Source organism: Siniperca chuatsi, linkage group LG8 (assembly GCF_020085105.1).
Source record: "Siniperca chuatsi isolate FFG_IHB_CAS linkage group LG8, ASM2008510v1, whole genome shotgun sequence".
NCBI lineage: Eukaryota > Metazoa > Chordata > Actinopteri > Centrarchiformes > Sinipercidae > Siniperca > Siniperca chuatsi.
In genome coordinates, this window is record NC_058049.1 from 18,206,812 (window position 1) to 18,225,864 (window position 19,053).

Genomic DNA, 19,053 nt, shown 5'->3' on the forward strand with positions numbered 1-19,053 from the left:
GCCATCGTTAAATTTATTATTTACACCTGTGTTTTTCCTACTGTGACATGTCAAAATGTCTTCTGTGAAAAAAGGTCTATTAAATACAAAACCTTTTGAAAGGTGTCTCTTGTTAAGTTAACTGAGCTTGGATTCAAGGTGCCTGCTCTCATTTGTGTGTGTGTGTGTGTGTGTGTGTGTGTGTGTGTGTGTGGGCAGTGCCTCGTTGTGTATGTTTGGGGGTTTAGGAGTATAGAGATGCACAGCTCCAGCACGGAGAACACCAGGGGCTGCACGCTGCCTCCTGGCTGTGCTATAAAATGGCAGTGTAATTACATCCTCACAGATGGTGCTGCTTACCTCCGCTCGGACATCACTTGAGCTCAGAGAGGGACACAGGGACCCTGTGCAGTCAAAGTTACTGTTCCAAGAAAAACAAATCTGCAACGTAAACTATTGCCCATACGAGTCTGATATGCCTAACTGTGTCAGCACGTACAGCACGCAACATTTACCAGAACCCCGAAAAATCGCATGGATTTGTCATACATTCGCAAAGTTTTACCCAAAAAGCTGTTTTGGATCACGGTAAGTAAATTCACTCATACGTTTTTTTTGTTTTTTTTTAATGACAAGTTGTGTTTTTGTTTCATGATCATTTGACAGATTATTTAGCACTTTAACACATCCTGAAGTTTGCCATGTCAGAGTTTTTCAGTATAGAAGCAAGTCAGGTTTAACTGTCAGGAGTCATTGCCGGGACGATAGTAACAAATGTTTGTTTCGTCCCTCTACAGTAACAACGAACGTTTCTTTCACCCTGCCGCTAATGGGCTCTACTCTTATCAAACCACTGCACCTTCAGTTTCCCAGGACAAGGATGAGGAATGTCTTGTGTGTGGAGGCATTCAGCTCATCCTTGCCTAGGGAAGTGTGGGCGCAGTGTCTCTTTTGTCTGCACTGGTCCCATGAGGCATGTACTGAGGGCGCAGAGCACTATGTCTGTCACAACTGTGACAATGAATAAAAAAAGAGAATTTATGTTAGTAATACAGCAAATGAAATGTGTTATTTTTACACTGTTAAATTTTCTTTAACTCTTGAAAATTGAAAATGAAATTTAATATTTTTTTATTAAGATAAAGGACATAATCTGTTTGCAATTGCATATTAACAAGGACATGTCAGACATTTTTGATAAAAACAAGAATAATATAAACAATTCAAGTTTATACCGTTGTGCTCCTTCTGACCCACCCGTGTGTTACTTTTGTCCTGATTGACGGGGTCGAATTTGTAAATTTTTTACAAAATAGCACCTGGTATTGGTAGAACACACATGTGAGTTGTTAATCGCAACAGAAATTAGTTTCTGTCTTTAACATTATATTTTAAAATTACCTTTATCTAAAAACTGTTACTTTGGTCCCAGTTCTCCCCCACTGCACAGTCAGGGAGAACGTTTTGTTTTGTGACAGGTAAAAATGTTGTACTATTCTGCTGCTGTGCAGAAACAAAAAGCGGGAAAATCATGTTTGCATGCAAACAAAGTAAATCCTTAACATCTGCAGGTTAATTTTTTTTATCATTTTCTTTCAAGACCAAATAAAGAAAATCTGTCAAAAATCTGCACATATGATATCATTGCCAAACATTTTTTTCAGGATAGTGCAGCTCTGACACTGAACATAAGTGTTAAGTTACAATAAAAAGGCAGAAGCCTGTACGTTGAGGAGTCTTCCTTGATTTAGCAATCTGTCTACTGGACTAAAAATAATTTCTGAGCAATAAACAAGACACGTAATGTGTTATGTTGACAGTCTCTCCCTCCACACACAAAAGATGGAGGACAAGGAGCAGGTGAGGAGGATTTTGCAGCATCAGCGTCCAAAAAAAAAAGCTGCAGATAACTGAGAGAAAACACTATCCCATGCTGGAGTGTCGGTCTCCAAAACGACCTTCAGTCTCCTTGTCACAAGCACTCCTCAGAAACTCCATTAACATCACACAGTGAGCATCAGTGAGGGAGACATCTTGTGGAGAGCACCAACATTAAAAAAGAAAGGAAAAAAGAAGAATGACAGCACTGAATATATAAACAGGATGAAGATACAAACAAGGCCCGGCTAACTTAAAAACATCAAGGCTGGTTGCACAGTGACATTGTCTCACTACAGATATGTTTCTGGGCTAGCAAACCCCCATTAAGAATCTGACAGAGTGACAACGAGTACATTTGTGTTTCCCTGAGAAATCTGACAGGCTACAGTTGTTACAAGACCTCCATTACAACTACATCAGCTGTCACAACCAACATGGGAGGGAACTGCCAATAGACGAGCTTAACACAATACATACTGCTCTGTTTGTAGATTTAGACGTGAAGAAACAGCTGGTGTTCACTTTGTCTCCATAATGAAACCATCTTGCCAGTTCGATCTATGTGTCTTTTATATTTGTTGTTTATGAAAAGACGTGTCCACTAATACAGTCACTCTCATTTTCATTTTTTAGTACTTTCTAATTTTCTGTGCCTGATTAAAAAAAGCAGCATGTGCACATTTTATCTTCTTCTTTTTAACCGTAATGTTCTTTTTGCGCTCCCTCTTTAACAGCTTACAAAACATACTTAACGTTGTTTTGTCAGCTTAATACTTCATGACTTTTCTTAAAGGGAGACATTACAGGTGAATAGTGTAAAACATTTTAACTAATAGATATCACCATGAAACTTCCCCAATTGATTACTTACATCAAGACAAGTATTTGTTGTACTTCAGGTTTTCTGAAATTTTATGTTTAAATAAGCAAATGAGGCATTATCATAATGCTAACTTTTGGTGAATTTAGGAGAAATCTACAGAGGCAAATAGACGAAGTGTCGTAAAATAAACACCTAAATGTGTATTTTGGGTGTTCTCTTTCCACTAGTCTGAAAGAAGACATGTTAAGGAAGCAAATTAGCCCAAAACCCCCAAATTAACCAGTCCAATGTTTTTGCCTGAGGTGTCTCCCCTTACATTTTATGAAAATTGCTTGTTAACATGATTTTAAACTGATGACATATTTCATCCGCTGCAGAAAATGTTATTATGAATTTATTTATTGTGCTATTGTCATTTTTTTCACAAGAGGTCTAACAGGGAGTTAAACCTCTTTGGGGTCCAGTTGACCCCAAACATAAGTATAACACGTACATTTCTTTGTTTGTGAATGACTTTGTCAAATAAAATTAAAATATTTTTGTTTAGGCAGACCCCATACAAATCCTAAGCATCAACATGTTAATTTTATAGTAATTTCTCAACAGCTAATAAAGAAATTCTGTTAAAATAAGGCCAAAAGAAAAGAAAAAATCTTTAAAAATTTAAAGGGAAAAAAATGGTTGAGTTTGCAATTATTATTATTATTATTATCATTTTCACACATACAGCATTGTGGTCTGTGGGAGGAAGTAAAGCCAATTACAACAAAACATAAAGGCTAAAAAACACAGTCTACCTAGGAACTGTGTGGTATGTGTGCTTCTCTCTTTCCTCTGCAGCTTTACGGGACCAGATAGACGTCCACCATATTGCTAACGCTTTCATCTGTTGCAGCGTGCTCCAGCAGAAGTGGAGAAGAATGTGCTGATAATAACAATGTCTTCTGTGCACGGCTACGAGGAGACGACTGGACGTTTGAGCAATAACAAGCTCGTCTGCAGACATCTCAGCCTCTTGTCTGTTTGCTTCCCATCTACAAGCTGGAGGAGACGCCACAACACATCAACCGGTCAAGCTGAGTTTATTCATTTGTTGTGCTCTCTGTGTCCGGTTAAGTACAGGCTTCAAATTAAATATTAGGGGTCAAGGGGGAGCTAGTGCATTCTGAATGAGTTGTCGGCCATACACATCCTGAGGGGAGTGACAACATGGACGCCTTTATGACTCTCTTTCCAATGGGTCATTTTTCAGCTACTTAGCTTCAGTGGAGAAAGTGCCTGACAGAATCATTAAGGGAGTCATCAGCACATTAAAGGCTTTTAATGGAGCTGGCTAACTTACTCCCTGTTTTAAGACACGCAGCTTTTTTGTTCCCCCGCACCAGCCATTATGAAAGAATATTACCACCACTTAAAACTTGGCGTATAACTTCGCTCTTGCAGTGGGACTGTGCAAGGGTAAGTGTTGATAATTAAAGCAAATGACAAACCGGCCAAGTAAAAATAGGAATAGTCTTTCATTATTTTAAATCTGATTGATTAATTTTGATAAGGTGCAGTAGAAGAAATGCATTTCAGAAAGCCACCAATGGATTTACAAACATATAAAGCAAATCAATTATTTACACATAACCACATGAAATTAGACATAACCATTTAAAAATACGACACTAACTGCCTAATGTTTAAGATATGCACAAGATAAGCATTGAGAAATAATATGCATTAAAACCTTATTTACCAGGTTTTACTTTCAGATATATTATGTTTTAAAGCTCATGGTCTCTTCTGACATTGTTTTATCTTCAGATGAGTCTCCGTGGACTAAACATTAAACAGAGAACCCAGTGTGCATGTAAGAAAGCTGCAGGATTAAGTGTTGTTCTTGTGCTGTAATTATGCTGCTGACCATATTAATCTGTTACTCTGTGTGTCCACTCAGCATAACTAAAGACATTGTTCTGGACAACCTGCATTCTTGTCTTAAGCTTTTTGGAAAGCTCAGCAAAGTTAGCAGAGCAGGACGAATCAAAGCTGCACCGGATGAACAAAGAGACCAAATCTGTTTTGTATTTAAAATGTTGAGAAATGGTGAATATATCTTTATAAAAATGTGCATGGGTCGTAGTTTTGATGAACATTTTTGCAGCAACCTCAGAAAAAGCCACAGAACAAAAGTGACAGAATTAGGATTCTATAATATTTCAGATTAGAGATGAAACACTTATTGATTAGTTGATCAACAGAAAATTAATCTGCAACAATTATGATAATCGAGCAGTTGTTAAAGTAATTTATCATGCAAAAATGCCAAACATTTGCTGGATTCAGCTTCTCAAATGTCAGAATTTTCTACTTTACTCTGTTTTATGTCTTTGTAAACTGAATATCTTTGGGTTTTAGACCGTTGGTTGGACAAAACAAGTAATGTGAATGTGGCTCTGATAAATTGTGATTTTCACTATTTTCAGACGTTTTTCTAGAGTAAAAGATGAATCCATTAATTGAAAACAATAATCATTAATTCAATACTTAAAATAATAAAATAATACTTGCAGCCCTATTTAAGACTATAACCATTAACATTTTGGGAAACTTCTTGTATCGTCAGCATTTTTTAAAAACAAAATAACAAAAAAATAAAATAACAAAAATCTGACATCTTCAAAGACAGAACAACCTTCACCTGGATTATAAATGTTAAAAACCTTGACAAAGTTCCTAGAAAAAGAGGCCTTATTTGCTTTTCCTTGACTTCCCTAGATTCACCCAAAAAAAAGAGGCTGCGTTGTCATGGCAACACTGAGTAAAAATAACACAAGCTTATTTTCCACAAGCTGAAAATAAAATGGAACAGGATCAGTTTGGACAAACAAGATCAAAATGGTTGCTAATTCACAGACACAAGAAGCTGCATCTCTCACACGGATGCACTGTAACGTCGCGGCCCGCGTCGTGTTCACTCTGGTCATTGGCTTCCCCGTTATCTGACGGCCAGATCCCCTTACTCATATAAAGAAACCAGCGCTTGTCAGGATAATGATCGTAATAAAGGGAACGCTCACGCCCCACTAATTCCTCCATCCCAGAAGCCACCACAGCTGGTTTGTTTAAATCTTTTAATTCACAGCCAGCTAATTAACATTCAGAGAACAGTATTATAGTACAGGCAGTGCCTCTTAACAACCACCAACCTCAGGTATTTTACATGTAATTAACAAGCTGCACGAAGAAAAGACGAGAAGTGAAAATCCTCATCCTCCTTTTTGTGCATATTGTAGCTATATTCAACATATGGATGTATGCTGAAGACGTTATTATGCAGCACTGATGCATTGCTGAGACAACAGACTCGACTTGTATTTAATCAGCTGCACTGGCTGTGTGCAGAACACTTTTTAATGCACCGTAACCAGGGTTCGGTTCCTGGATCTGTGATTTCAGCAAAAACAAACAGCATTATGCAAATGCAATTTCGGCTGCTAAGTGAGGGAGATGAGTGATGGAGCGAGATGCCAGCGCTGAACAGACAGAGATAAACGGGGGGTGGGGGGGTGGTCTCGGCCATGATATCATATCTGTGCCATATTTTGCACTAACCCCAGTGAGTCAGCACAGCCCACCCAGCGAGGATGTGTGGTCACACCTCGGACTCGGAGGACACTTCCCTCTCAAAATAGCACATTTGTAATGTCATGCAGACAAGGCTGCTACCACGGTGCCGACTGACCTGCACATTTTCATTGCCCGACAACATGGCTGACCTTTGAGCCTCAACGGGGCCATCGTTGTGGATCACACAGGAATGCACCAAAAAATACAACAACACTTCACTATGGCACGTACACATGTGAACCAACCTCTTAAGACAGAAAAGCAACAAAACTACAAATCCCATTAGGTACTCAAACACCACCTCAACAACCATTCCCTTCATGTCAGCATAGAAGAAAAATGCCACAATGGCTTCAATCAGCCCCGAACCAAAATGCAGAGTTCATTCTCCACCAGAGGCATTTTTATTTTTAATTAGAGGAGCGAGCAGCTGTCTACAACCCAAACCTGCTCACCGCCATGATGGCAGGCCTGCTCACAAACACACTGATTTCAAATCCAGTCATATTCTTTCACTTCTGGCAGCAAATGACTCCATTTTCTTTCAGGTTCATTCACTGTAGGTGCAAAACTCAGCCTTCATTTGGAATGAAGCGTAACTGGTGTGGATTTGGTCGATGTGATCATAAACAAAAGATTCAGTTTTCTTTAGAAACAGCTCAGATGAATCAGAATCTACTTTAAATGTACAGTTTTTACAATTTCCGCCCTGTGGAGTCGACATTTTAACCAATGTGCCCAGCTAAATAAAGGCTTTTAATACAACTTCTCTCCTTGCACTGCCTAAGAGTGCCTGAAGAACATTTTCACTTCTGTGACCAATTTTTTTCATCTTCAAGAGCACCTTCAGGTTCCCTGGACTTGCTACATATGAAACTGACTCAGCACTTATGTCTGTTCATTCTTTTAATTCTGTTTCATCATTGCAGTATTTTTTAAAGCAAAAGTCACTAGTTTCAGCTTTTCAAATGTGATTAATTTTTCTGTTTTTTTAACTTTTCGAAGATAGTAAACTCCAGGGTTTTGGACTGTTGATTGGACAAAATAAGACACTTGAAGACATCAGCATGGGCTCTAGTAATGTGTAATGGACATTTTTCAGTTTTAGACAAAACAATTGATCAAGAAAATAATTGGTAGATTAGTTACAGCCTTAGATTGGAGAGTCATAAAATGTGCTGCATGTAGAGCCTTGTCTAGTAACCCCTTAATCCTCACTGAAGCACTACTGGGCCAGTCATTACAAACTCATGCTGTGCAGCCAAATACTGACGACTCACAGACTATTTTAAATTTTTGTAGACATCTCAAAAGTTCTCTAAGATACCAAATATTTCAGGCTAAATTTTGAGGAAGTGTTGTATAAAACAATGCACAGAAGATCTAGAATATCCATTTGACGAAATTGTGCAGCCATCTTGGGTTTGAATGTTTCCCACCAGTTTGAACGTCACATAGCTTCAATGAGGAACTGGAACAAGCTGGTAAAGAATAAATATGATAATGCCATACTGTGTAGAATAAGATGATTTTTCCAACATTAAAGCCACTTAAGTAGAAAACATAAACTGTATGTTGAGGAGTTAATGACACACTGGCTCCAGCGCTCTTGTGGTAACACACAGGGTTTGCAGTAACTTTTCCTCTGCCTCCACCAGGATGTAGATATCATTAGAGGAGTAACCTTCACCTCTCTCCCACCCTGTTCTTCACCAGTTTCATCCTCGCCTCTCCGTGTTGTTTTCCCTCTCAGCACTTTAATCTTAAAAGTGGCTGCCCCCCTGATGAGGAAGATCAAAGCAGCCCTGCACCGAGCACAGGTCACCAACTCCATCCTCGTGATCACGCTGCACGGTGATATTATTGATTTCTCTGAGATCAATCTCGTCCTCTATTGTACCAAAGAGAGCTGGACGTGAAGAAAGGAGGAGAAGGAGGAGAATCCGACTTGTTATGTAAGTCGCAGGAAGGATTTTTCACCAAGTAACAACAACGTGTGGAACACAAGTCTGATGAGGTCTTGGATGTTTTTTGGGTTTTTGTTTTTTTAAGTTTACGTCTAAATTTGTCCATCGTGCCAGATCTGGCAGGGAGAGCTTTTCCGAGAAATGGGCGAGATGAACATAGCATAGCCAAAGGGAGTTGCATGACGTCAGTCGCCATTCACTGTTTGTGCACAGTTTTGTGTTTAGTTACACACACACACACACACACACACACACACACACACACACGGATGTATGAAGCAGTGTTTTTTTCCAGATGAATGCTTGCATAGATGCCTAGTTCTTAAGTAAGATAACCCTTTGGAGCAAGGCAGAGGTGGATTACATGGCTGCTGAGCCCAGAGTCACAGCCAGGGATCCAGTCCAAGTGGTGGGAGGGAAGGATGGAGGAGGGAGAAAGAGAGAAAAAGATACAGAGAGAGAGAAAGCAAGTGAGGGGTTTCTATTTCAAATCTCCCCGGACCCCCAAGGCACTTCCGTTCTGGCTGTATCCTCCACCAAAATAAATCATTTCCATCAAAGGAAAAGCTCTGACCATTCAGTGCTTTTCCTCATCACATACGCTGTTGTATTAATGTGCTAAAAACTCATTCAGTGCAGTTTCAAGTGACCACCAGACACACAGATTTGACAGGCTGCCAAATCTAAAAATCTGAAAATTAACCAGACATCAACTTGAAAATGGCTCAGTTAGTCATGGAAAACACTTCTCCTTCCATTCCTATTGGCAAACTTGTTTTTCATGGTCTTATATAATATCTCTATTATGTTGCTCCATGGAGAGGCTGCTTTGTAAAAATGATCTTTTCTCACACTCTGGATTCTCTGCAAAGTCTGTCCTTAATGTTTCTCTGAATGCATCAAAAATCACATGCGCAAAACCAATTATTCTGCACTATAAATAGTGTGTGTTTAATGCAGCAGAGCTATACTGAAGTGGTTAAAATTGCCGGCAGTTTCATGTGGGTTGCGGTCTCTCTGTCTGTCTGTCTGTCACGCGGATTAATAGGTGGTGCTCTTGCATGGGCTGCTGAACTTTTCCCCCTGTCCTCTCCAAGTCGCACATAACATTCATCTTTGTGCACCACAGCTTTTTTTTTTTTTAGTTGCACTGCTGTGTGACCAGACATTTATTATTAACAAATTGCTTACGTCATCTGACAAGTAGGGGGAAGATCATTTACGTAGACGGAGATGATGTGATTGGTCGCCGAATTAAAAGCCTCAAAAACACCAAATGATGCCAGTTTGGAGAAGAAGAGGGTGTTTCTATTCATTTTGTAGGTAACTGCATGGAGAGGAGGCGGGGGGGTGTCAACAAAATTACACCACCGAGGCTTGACAACGTGAAGCAGTCAGGAGCACAAACACACACACACACACACATGCAGTTCTCCGCGCGCGCGCAGCCGGGGCTGTGCGTCCGAGTGCGCCAGTGAGTGTGTGTTTTGAATTCAAATGCAGCAACACACCAGAGCTGCAAATGCGGAGACTGAGAGGAGGATGGCGATGATGTGTTTGGGAACGGAAGCCTTCAAATGTTTTTTTTTTTTTTTTTTGCCCGAGTAAAATGTATTCACAAGATGCCTCAGCCTGGCTTAGATTATCCCGTCTCTCTCACATACAGTCACACACACTGACCCGTGATAAGTAGCCCACTTCAGAGGTATTCCAGCCGTGCCAGGGCACAATTGGCAACATTAAGCGGGGTAATAATCATGAAGATACACCTACCATATTGACTTCAGAGACCATGTCTATGCTGGCTATGTCTATATTCATCCCCACGGCCACCGGCGCACCTGTGAAGGAAAGGAGGCATCAACACAACATATTTGAATCATACTTTCATCATGTAAATTTAACAAATTCGTGACGCGCGCTCAGGTTCCTCTCTGCTCCCCTCCACCTACAGGAGACTTGTGCATCATCAGCATGAGCACAAAAAAATCTTCATATTTATCATGCAGATGAGCTTAAAATACTGTTAATTTCATCTTTTTAGTGGAATAGTCAAACATTGATGAGCAGGATCGATCACGTTAAAAGCCTGTCTTATCTCCTCATCAAAAGAAATATGCACATCATTTCTCATAGCCTAATTGGAAAGGCCTATTTGGCTGTGAAGGGATGATTATGTAAATTAAAGCAGATTTTGCGATTCATTAAACATGTATTGCACGTCAGGAGGGCGTGAAAACATGACATTCCGTTTTCAATTTGCTCGTTACCTCCGAAATCTGGCCTCAACCGAATGTCGTATCCTTTCATCAGTCTGTCCACTGTTTCTTTTACCAGAGGCATATTGCTCGGATCTTTGATATCCTTGACGCTGGGGAGAAAAAAGGTGGTGTAATGCAGAATAGCTTATTAATATCACACGCCAGGCACGCTTTAACAGAGGCTACATGCAAGACAGAGGACACAAGATGCAAAAACGAGATTACCTTTGAGCCCAGACGAAAGTCACTAGTAAGGAAAAAGTCAAAATCCCAAAGTGGTTTTTCCTGATCCTCCCCATCGCAACAGTTTTTGAGGCGGTTTCGCGATGCGAGTGAGGAGAGCGCACATCCAACTTACTCCAGACGGTGCAGAGGAGCCAATGAGAGGCGCATGCGTGCAGCAAGCACAAGATCAAAGAGTGGAGACTGATGATGGTGGATGAGCAGTTTCCATTGCAGAGAAAAATATTAAAGGGACAAGTGGTTGTACGTAATGAAGAAACAAGCGCTTATGCCAGGAGAGAAATGAACAACAGCGTTAATTTTAGGCTCGTTTTATTCTAGTTTGTTACATGGCAGATAAGTTTGTCTACATCCTGACAAGGTCAAACAATGGGATGCATTGGAGGGTTAAAGTGGTCAAGTTAAGATCAAGTTTATTCCTTCAGGTTTTATGTTTTAAGTGGCTAAAAAGAGAAGAACACTCCATCCATTACAGGTAGACACTTTATATACAAACATTTGTGCCCAACAATCATGCACCATCCATAGAAACAAAAATAGAAAATTAATGTCATCAACACCCATGGGTATTAACTCCTACTCTTCCCTGCACTGCTTTCAGAGGACCTGCAGTGGATCTGAAAATGCAGGGGGAGCACCAGAGCGCCAGAGCAGAAAGGTGGGATGGAAAACACAATCCCACAATTCATTTTCTCAGGTTTGAGTACATTTTTGAAGCCGCGGGGAGGGATGCGAGCCTCCTCTAAATTGCCTTTGATCTTGTTGTAGTGGGAGCTGTGCTTCTGTAGAGGGCAGGCTTCTGAAAGCATTGGTTCACTGTTGCATCACCACCAGTTACAGCCATCATAGATTATATCATCCACTTCTTTTTGATGTGTTTCTTGGTTTGTGTGTGTGTCTGAGCATCATGCATACTGTACGTGTGTGGCGCCTGTCCCGGTCCGGAGCCCCGAGAAGTTGTTGTGTGTACGCGGCAGGGCTTTAAAGTGATTGAGGCCCGTGAAGGGCAGCTCTTCAGCTACTGATCAGAACACAAGTGGGCAGTGGTCACAGCCTGTGAAATGAATAGATGTGCGGCAGGAGAATAAATGAGTTTCTGATTCATTTCCTCTGTCAGATGAGAGCAGAGTGACTGCTGAGAGCTTGTTCACAGAGAGGAGGGTGAGGTGAGGCTGGCTGGATGCTGAAGGTCTCTCCGGCTGCACGTGCCCTTTTCCAGGTCCTCTTAGTTTTTAAGAACTGCATCCCTGCAAGACCAGAATACAGCAGAGCACAAAAATGTGAGCAGAGCATACAGAAACCTTTCTCTTTCCACATTCAGAGACTCTGCAGTATGCTGAACAGCCCAAACTGCTACTGTGCTCCCTGTCCTCTCAGTGCCTTCTTCAAAAGTACCAAGCGAGAGATGTGGAGAAAATATGTAAAGGGTATAGATGTGATGCAGATGTTCTCATGCTCTCCATCTTGTCTCTCGCATTATTCTGCAGAACGTTATAAACAAAACAACCATAAACATTCTCTGACAGGAACATGAGAAGCATGATGAGCAGATTTGCACCCCCCAGTGTTACATAACACACCACCCCCTCCCACCCCCCATCTCCCTCTCTCTCTGTCTTTTTGCACTGTATCCCTCTCTCCTTCTTTCTTGGACATGGAGCTTTGTATTCTATAAGTGGCTCACTTATAAGCGGGAAAGTGAATAGTCCCTTTTTTTTATGTGCTTAATGTACAAAGTAAGCTCTGGTTTATTTTGCCTGTGAGACCTGCTCCCCATGGAGAAACAGAGTTGTCATTAAAACGGCCCTCAGGTAAACCTTTTCTATAAAAGAGGAGAGAGCTTGATGCATATTTTTCTTCTCAAATTAACTGAGTGCCCAGCCCTTTTTGTAATGTAAATCTATGATGATAAAAGCCACAGTGTTGGCGTCAATGCAGGAACAACGCCACCTAACATCATTCTCCTCTTTTATTTTTTGCCTACAACTCCCAGGGCTGTTTCAGCATTAGAAATTATTGATGTCTTCACTGCCTAGATAGAAGTCTTTGACAAAAATTGTGGGTAGTTATTGTTCCATTGAAGCTATCATAATTAGAGCAGAGTGAGACAGGTTTGTGGCTCTTTGAGATACAAAGTAAGCATGCATGAATATCCTTCGTCCATTGTCTGATCTTTTTTTCCTTTTTACCTAATTTGTACAAGAATGCTGGATGCCCTCCAAGTGTGTCTCTGCTATTCTTACTGTTTTGCATGAAAGACTTTTTGGATCTGCTATCTTGTCACGCAAGACTCAAACGTTTAAAGGTTAAACTCCAAAAGGGAAGCTTACTTGTAAGAAGTAAACATGGGTAAAAACACTACTAGTGTGTATGTTCATGTCTACCCAAATGGTAGAGCTGGGGCCTCCTGGCATAAATCTTAAGGTTTGCAAAAATAAAAAGGTTTCCTGTTAGACAAAATTATGTTACTTTTTCCAGTAAAATACCAGACCATTTTTCCACCTCAGATCTATAAGTATCATTCAGCTGAAACAATGTGAGGAGAGATAATCTCTTTCATAACTGGAGCTGCAGCTAGATATTGCTTTGTTTTAGAGGGTCAAAACATAAAATGGTTAGGACTAACTTGTTGCAATCTACACTAAATACAGTGGAAGAACAATTAAGGAAGGATTATTGTCAAAAATCCCATGGAAAGACCAAAACCAACAATGTGTTAGTCCATCTCTCTATACTGTCTGACTGGCTTACCCTGTCAAGCTCATTTGTTCCATCTTTAAAAACAGGTCACAAATATATAGTTAGTATATAAGTATATAATAGTTTTTAAAGTAATATGTTCCAAGTTATATGCTAAAACAGCTGGGCACTTTAGCTTTTAGCAAACGTTACTCAAACAGGAGTAAATAGAGCATTTGTTGGGGACTTTTCAGGTGCGGATTAATAAAAAATTTCATGTGACTAGTGTACCTGGCCCTCTCCATGGTGTCCTTGGCCAGGTAGATGTACCAGTAGACTAGGTTGAAGAGGGCGAAGGCCAGGGGGAAGAGGACACGGGCGTACTTGTCGATGGGGCTGGTGCCGGCCAGCTGCGGGATTTGAGGAAAAGCTGAGCCCTGCTGGAGGAAAATCAGCAGTGGCGGAGCATCTCCTGGCTCACTGCGACTCACTGAGTGGTTTCTCCTCTTCAGGCCTTCCTGAGGGCTGCTGTCCGACTGGTGGGGGCGGGGGGAGGAAAAGCAGGAAGAGGTGAGATCGTGTTTTTGTGGGTTTTCTGCTCAGTGAGAGAAAAAGGTAGGTAATGTGAAGAAAAAAAAAAAAACATGTTTTATATATATATATAAGGCTGGAAGTAACGTTTGTTCGCACAGGAGGAGCTTTCTCTCAATGGCATGGCAACATCCCTATAGAATGGAGTTTGCTGGATGCTCATAGGATGGTTAGGAGATTATGCAAGGAGGAGTGCTGGAGTTGTTCTCTGTTCTCACACTGAGGCTATTTTTAAAGCATCTAACCACCAGTTAAATGCTTTAAAAATTAGCTTTATGCTAATACAGTAAGCCACCACGCTGTATATTAGCATAAAGCATATAGCTAGAGATGAGAGCACTACAACAGCACATATTACTATTTAATGTGTGTGATGCCCTGGATGGGAAGAATGGAAGAGGCAGGGTGACTACTTGGAAATGCATAGAAAAAGACCTCTTATCTGTGGAATGATTTCTCTCTCAGTCTGGAGCTGCTGGCTTCCTGTTCATTATCAGCATCACTGCATCAAACTCTCTGCAACAGTGTGGAGACTCTGCACCTCCATTCACCATTATTAGCTATGTAAATGAATTTGAGATGCCACGTGATATAAATCACACGCCTTCTTCAAGTGATGGCATAAGCTGATGTTGCTGCTTCCATACCAAGTTTAGGAACATACAGTAACTATCCTATAGTCAGTTCTTACAGTATATATATATATATATATATATATATATATATATATGTACATAGCCTTATTTATAACCAGGAACTTGTTGCATTATTGTTCTTTCCTATCACTGCAGACAATCAGGTTCTAATAGAAAAACATGTGGATTGCATAAAAACATTTATTTTTTCTATTTTGAAGAAATAGTTCAACATTTTTGGGAAAAACGCTTATCTGCTTTCTTCCCAAGGATTAGACGAGAAGACACCACTCTCATGCCTGTATGCTAAATATGTTGCTAGAGCCAGCAGCTGGTTAGCTTAGCTTAGCATTAACACTGAAAACAGGGGGAAACAGCTATGCTAAGGAAAGCTAACCGGCTGCTGGTGGTTCGTTTCATATTAACCGTCATCTCTCGCAGCAAGAAAGCAAATAAGCGTATTTCCCAAAATGTTGAACTATTTCTATAACCTATGAAATATATTCAGTATCTTAAGTTTTAATGTCTTTGTTTTACTTAAATATCACAGTATTACCTGATAAATAGGGCTATTCCATGAAATATTACAAAAGGCCCTGAAAACCTATTTTCTTGATCAGTGTCTTGATATGAGCGATGGTATCCTACAAGTTACAACAAATTTCACATGACCTCTGTATTTTTTGTTTTGTCTGTGCTATTCTCACTGGACTGAAGTGGGTGGGGCTTTGCTGGAGTTTTGCAACATCTGAATCAAAATGTAATGACAGTTGTTGGGTTGTTTGCTTATGTTGCCAGCACTGTCATGTCATGACACATACTTAAGATTTAAAACACTGTTTTCAGGGGCTTTAGAATTTTAATGCCACTTTTCTACAATTCTACATTGTTTTATGTGTAATATATGAACTGAAACAGCAAGCTTAACCAATAAAAGTCTTCTTCTCCTAGTTCTACAACAACTGATATAAAATTAGCACAGAAAGGTGCTGGGACATCTGTTACTAAATTAAGTGATCACAATGTTTTAATGATGACAGTGAAATTTCAGCCTGAATTTATCCTTCATTATCGACATAAAGTCAGCTGCTCACCGAAACTGTGTCGCCATCTTCGCTGCCTGTAGCCAACACTTCAAGCTTGTCTTGTCTAGCTTTCTGCTTCTTCAGACGGTTGGCCTGGATGGTGGCAAAGTAATTTACTGCTGCAAACTCGACGAGAGCTGACGCCACAAAGGCAAAACACACAGCAATAAACCAATCCATAGCGGTGGCATAGGCTACTTTGGGAAGTGACTGACGGGCGCTGATGCTCAAGGTGGTCATGGTCAGCACTGTGGTGATGCCTGGAGGAAGACAAGCATTTATGAAACACATAGCAGATGTATTATAATATCAAACATGATTAGTACACATTAATTGCCCAACATTGGTGGGAAGAGGGGCATACCAGCAACTGTGCGTGCAGGAACAGACTCTTTGTTGATCCAAAAAGAGACTTGTGACAGCACAACGACCATTATAAGAGGGATGTAAGTCTGTATGAGGTAGTAGCCCAGCTTCCTCTGGAGGTGGAAATGGACAACCTGCACAGAGTAGTGACCTGCAAGATAAACAGCACGTGTGAAGTGAGCAACCCCGAGGGACAGAGCAGGGTAGCACAGAATGGATGCCCTTGCCTGCCCTTGAAACAGAATAGCTGCTGAGGGAGAAGCATATATATTGCTGCTGTTAGGACTGCACTAGCCCTCGAACTGTAAGACAGCATGTGAGAGACAAGAGGAAGGAAGAGCGAAAGGACAAACAGGAAGAGTGAAGGAGGAGGGAGCAGATATTTGTAAATGGGATAAAGTCAAGAGGAAGGAGCGAGTTAGGAGGGGGCAGGAGGAGAGCATGCAGTGTCACTATGCGTAACACTGCCCTGCTCTGTCTAAACATATGCATGCAGACATTCACAGACCAAAAACACAGTGCATCATGGACACACACACACACATATACAGAGGTTCTCTCTCTCTGTTTTCTAAATGGGTATCATCTCTACATTTTGGAGCCTGCCTCATCCTTTTTCTCTCTATTCTAGGAATCTGCTGGGTTCACAGCAGGGGAGCATTTCTCCTTCTTCTGGTGAAAAGACAAAATGCACACACACTCACACACTACTCCATCCTTCCTCCTCTCTGTCAGTGCATTCACTGGACTTTAAACCCTATAGTTCTTTTTTAAGGCACACCGTACGCATTAGGTCTGGCCACTTAAGCGTCTTACTGTAGATGGCTGCTCAAGAAAGGCTTTGCTTTTATATCAACTTGAGTTTGAAGAGACTCATTTGACCTCTTCTTCTACTCTCAGATTCATCAGCTCATGAGAATTTCTTTAAATTAAACTTCTAAGTGCGGGTACAACTTTAACAGTGTCCTTATAGGAAGAGCAATGTGATGACAGTGAGCGTTACCTGTGTTTGATTTGAATATCTCACTGGACAACGTCTGTCCCACAAGATCATACTGCAGAAGACTCATGGACTCCGTGGGACACTCGACAGATGCTATTGGCCCCTTCCGCCAAGTGAACATGATTTCACTGCTCGTGTAGGCATCTAAAAATGCAAAGGCAATTAAGAGAAACTCAAAAGGTTAGACACATTTATGAATCTGGACATTGTTGGACATTAGTATTCCCTCTGTTTATGAACACATCTGTTATACTTACAGCTTCCAAACCTGAGAGGACAAGTATGGCCGTCCATGGGGAAGTCCATCAGGCTCATTGGACACTCTGTGCTGATTGTCAGTCTAACAGCAAGAGAACACACAGAAACAAGCCTGACTTATCCTTTTCTATAAACCCAGTGTCCACAAAGGATCAACAAAACAATAACTGTACAATGTAAGATCACCTCATGGTGTAGAGGACAGTCCCGTTCTGCATGATGCGGAAGAGTTTGTTAGGTGTGGTCGTGTTATGAGAAATGGATTTCCTGGAGTTTCGGAAGAAAGTGTCAGGCGTCCAGATCTTGTCCACCATGCGATTGTTCAACCGCAGGATTTCAGTGTGGCCCTCGAATTTTAGCCGCTCGTCAACCCACATCTGACGGAAGAACATGTCCATGGTGTACTCCTGATGCATGAACATAACACATTGGTGGATGTAAAACTTTATGTTCTATGAACCATACTACCCTAAGTTTTAGCTTTAAACTTAGATCTTTGTCCACTCCAAACACGTAGTCCCCATCATTCATCAGCATGCATAATACTGGAGAGCCATTTCAACTTGCAGTGGAAGGTGAGGAGAGATGACGAGGCAATGATGGATGCCACTCATCCCAGATAATCATTAATCAATCCATTCAGCCATTCCCTCTGTCTGACATGTTGTCATATTGATTTAGAGGCCATCAATAATGGAGTTAGGGCTGGTCAAACAGATTAAAGCTCATTAAATGGTCTCATGGCAGACTGCCCATAAGGCAGGCATTCAGTGGTCACTGAAGCGCTGTTATCGCCCACAGTCAGCACATATACATCTCCTTACAGCAGTAGTGTCTTACCATCTCAACATCTGAAACAGGTCCAAAGCTGGTGACAAAGATGTCTGTTTTCACCTCTGTGACACCACCTGCAACGGTAATTAACAACCGTAGAATGTACACAATAACAAAGATGCACACAAATAGTCCAGCACAATGTACTTACTTTAGTCTCTACAAACAAGGCTAAAGGATTTAAAGTCTGAATTACCTCCAGATCCAGGTCGCAGTCTGTTGTCATAACCATCCAAAAGTCGATCCAAAATGCGAGTGATGTTGTCCGAGTAAATCTTCTCATTTCCACTTACATTACCAAGACTGCAAAGAAACAAAAGGTTAAACTCCCAGGCTCATTGTACTCTGACCCATGTTCAAGCAGAGAGGGAAAACTTACCTTATCCAGCAGATAAAAGTAACTAAAGTTATTATCAGGAAAGCCATCCTGGGAAGCATTTATCACCAAATTTGCAGTCAATTCTCTGAGCAACTCATAGTTTAAAAAAATAGTGTGTGAGGGGAGTCTTTAGAGTCGTTAAAGTGATTGGTAGGATGCATAAGGACACAGGAAGCAAGAAGGCAAGAACGGTAATCTCATTAACAGATTAGTAAATCCACTCCATTTTTAGACAAACGGTGAATTCTATTGGTTTCCTTTAAAGCCAAAGTAAAACAATTAAAACAAAAAGAAAAAGAAAGTCAATGCAATTCACCAGTTTACAGTACAGTAATGACAGTAAATCGGTGAGAAAAGTCTGCCATATGTTTACAGAAAACATTGTTTTTCTTGTTGTAGTTCATGCTATCAGACAGCAGGTGGCGCCAAATGTTGTTCACAACCGGAACTGAAT

At 40.8% G+C, this 19,053-nt stretch overlaps 2 protein-coding genes across 3 annotated transcripts in view; both read right to left on the reverse strand.

The window, feature by feature from the left end:
- gabrb2a (gamma-aminobutyric acid type A receptor subunit beta2a) overlaps positions 1 to 10,922 on the reverse strand; it is a 33,387-nt gene extending 22,465 nt beyond the window's left edge. Inside the window, exons 1-3 of one of the 2 annotated variants that reach the window (XM_044204651.1) lie at positions 10,752 to 10,922; positions 10,536 to 10,636; positions 10,039 to 10,106 (exon numbers count right to left, since the gene is read on the reverse strand). In XM_044204651.1, coding sequence (XP_044060586.1) covers positions 10,039 to 10,106; positions 10,536 to 10,636; positions 10,752 to 10,825 — 243 coding nt within the window. In that variant the 5' untranslated portion in view covers positions 10,826 to 10,922. The remainder of the gene's footprint in view (positions 1 to 10,038; positions 10,107 to 10,535; positions 10,637 to 10,751) is intronic. The other variant, XM_044204650.1, reaches the window with a different exon arrangement.
- A 142-nt stretch (positions 10,923 to 11,064) lies between these two features.
- gabra6a (gamma-aminobutyric acid type A receptor subunit alpha6a) lies at positions 11,065 to 18,964 on the reverse strand. Its single transcript, XM_044204659.1, has 10 exons — positions 18,600 to 18,964; positions 18,417 to 18,523; positions 18,227 to 18,294; positions 17,573 to 17,793; positions 17,386 to 17,468; positions 17,129 to 17,272; positions 16,124 to 16,276; positions 15,769 to 16,019; positions 13,740 to 13,984; positions 11,065 to 12,016 (listed from the first exon to the last, which is right to left on the reverse strand). The coding sequence occupies exons 1-10, from the start codon at positions 18,656 to 18,658 to the stop codon at positions 11,995 to 11,997; spliced, it is 1,353 nt and encodes a 450-aa protein (XP_044060594.1). The 5' UTR covers positions 18,659 to 18,964; the 3' UTR covers positions 11,065 to 11,994.
- Positions 18,965 to 19,053: the final 89 nt, after the last annotated feature.

What these genes read in the sequence shown, in the direction of transcription:
- gabra6a (XM_044204659.1), bottom strand. Translation starts at nt 18,658, where the DNA reads ATGCTTCCCAGGATGGCTTTCCTGATAATAACTTTAGTTACTTTTATC. An exon ending in ACTTTTATCTGCTGGATAAG is followed by an intron (nt 18,524 to 18,599) that starts GTAAGTTTTCCC and finishes GTTTCTTTGCAG; the next exon opens with TCTTGGTAATGTAAGTGGAA. An exon ending in ACTGCGACCTGGATCTGGAG is followed by an intron (nt 18,295 to 18,416) that starts GTAATTCAGACT and finishes TTACCGTTGCAG; the next exon opens with GTGGTGTCACAGAGGTGAAA.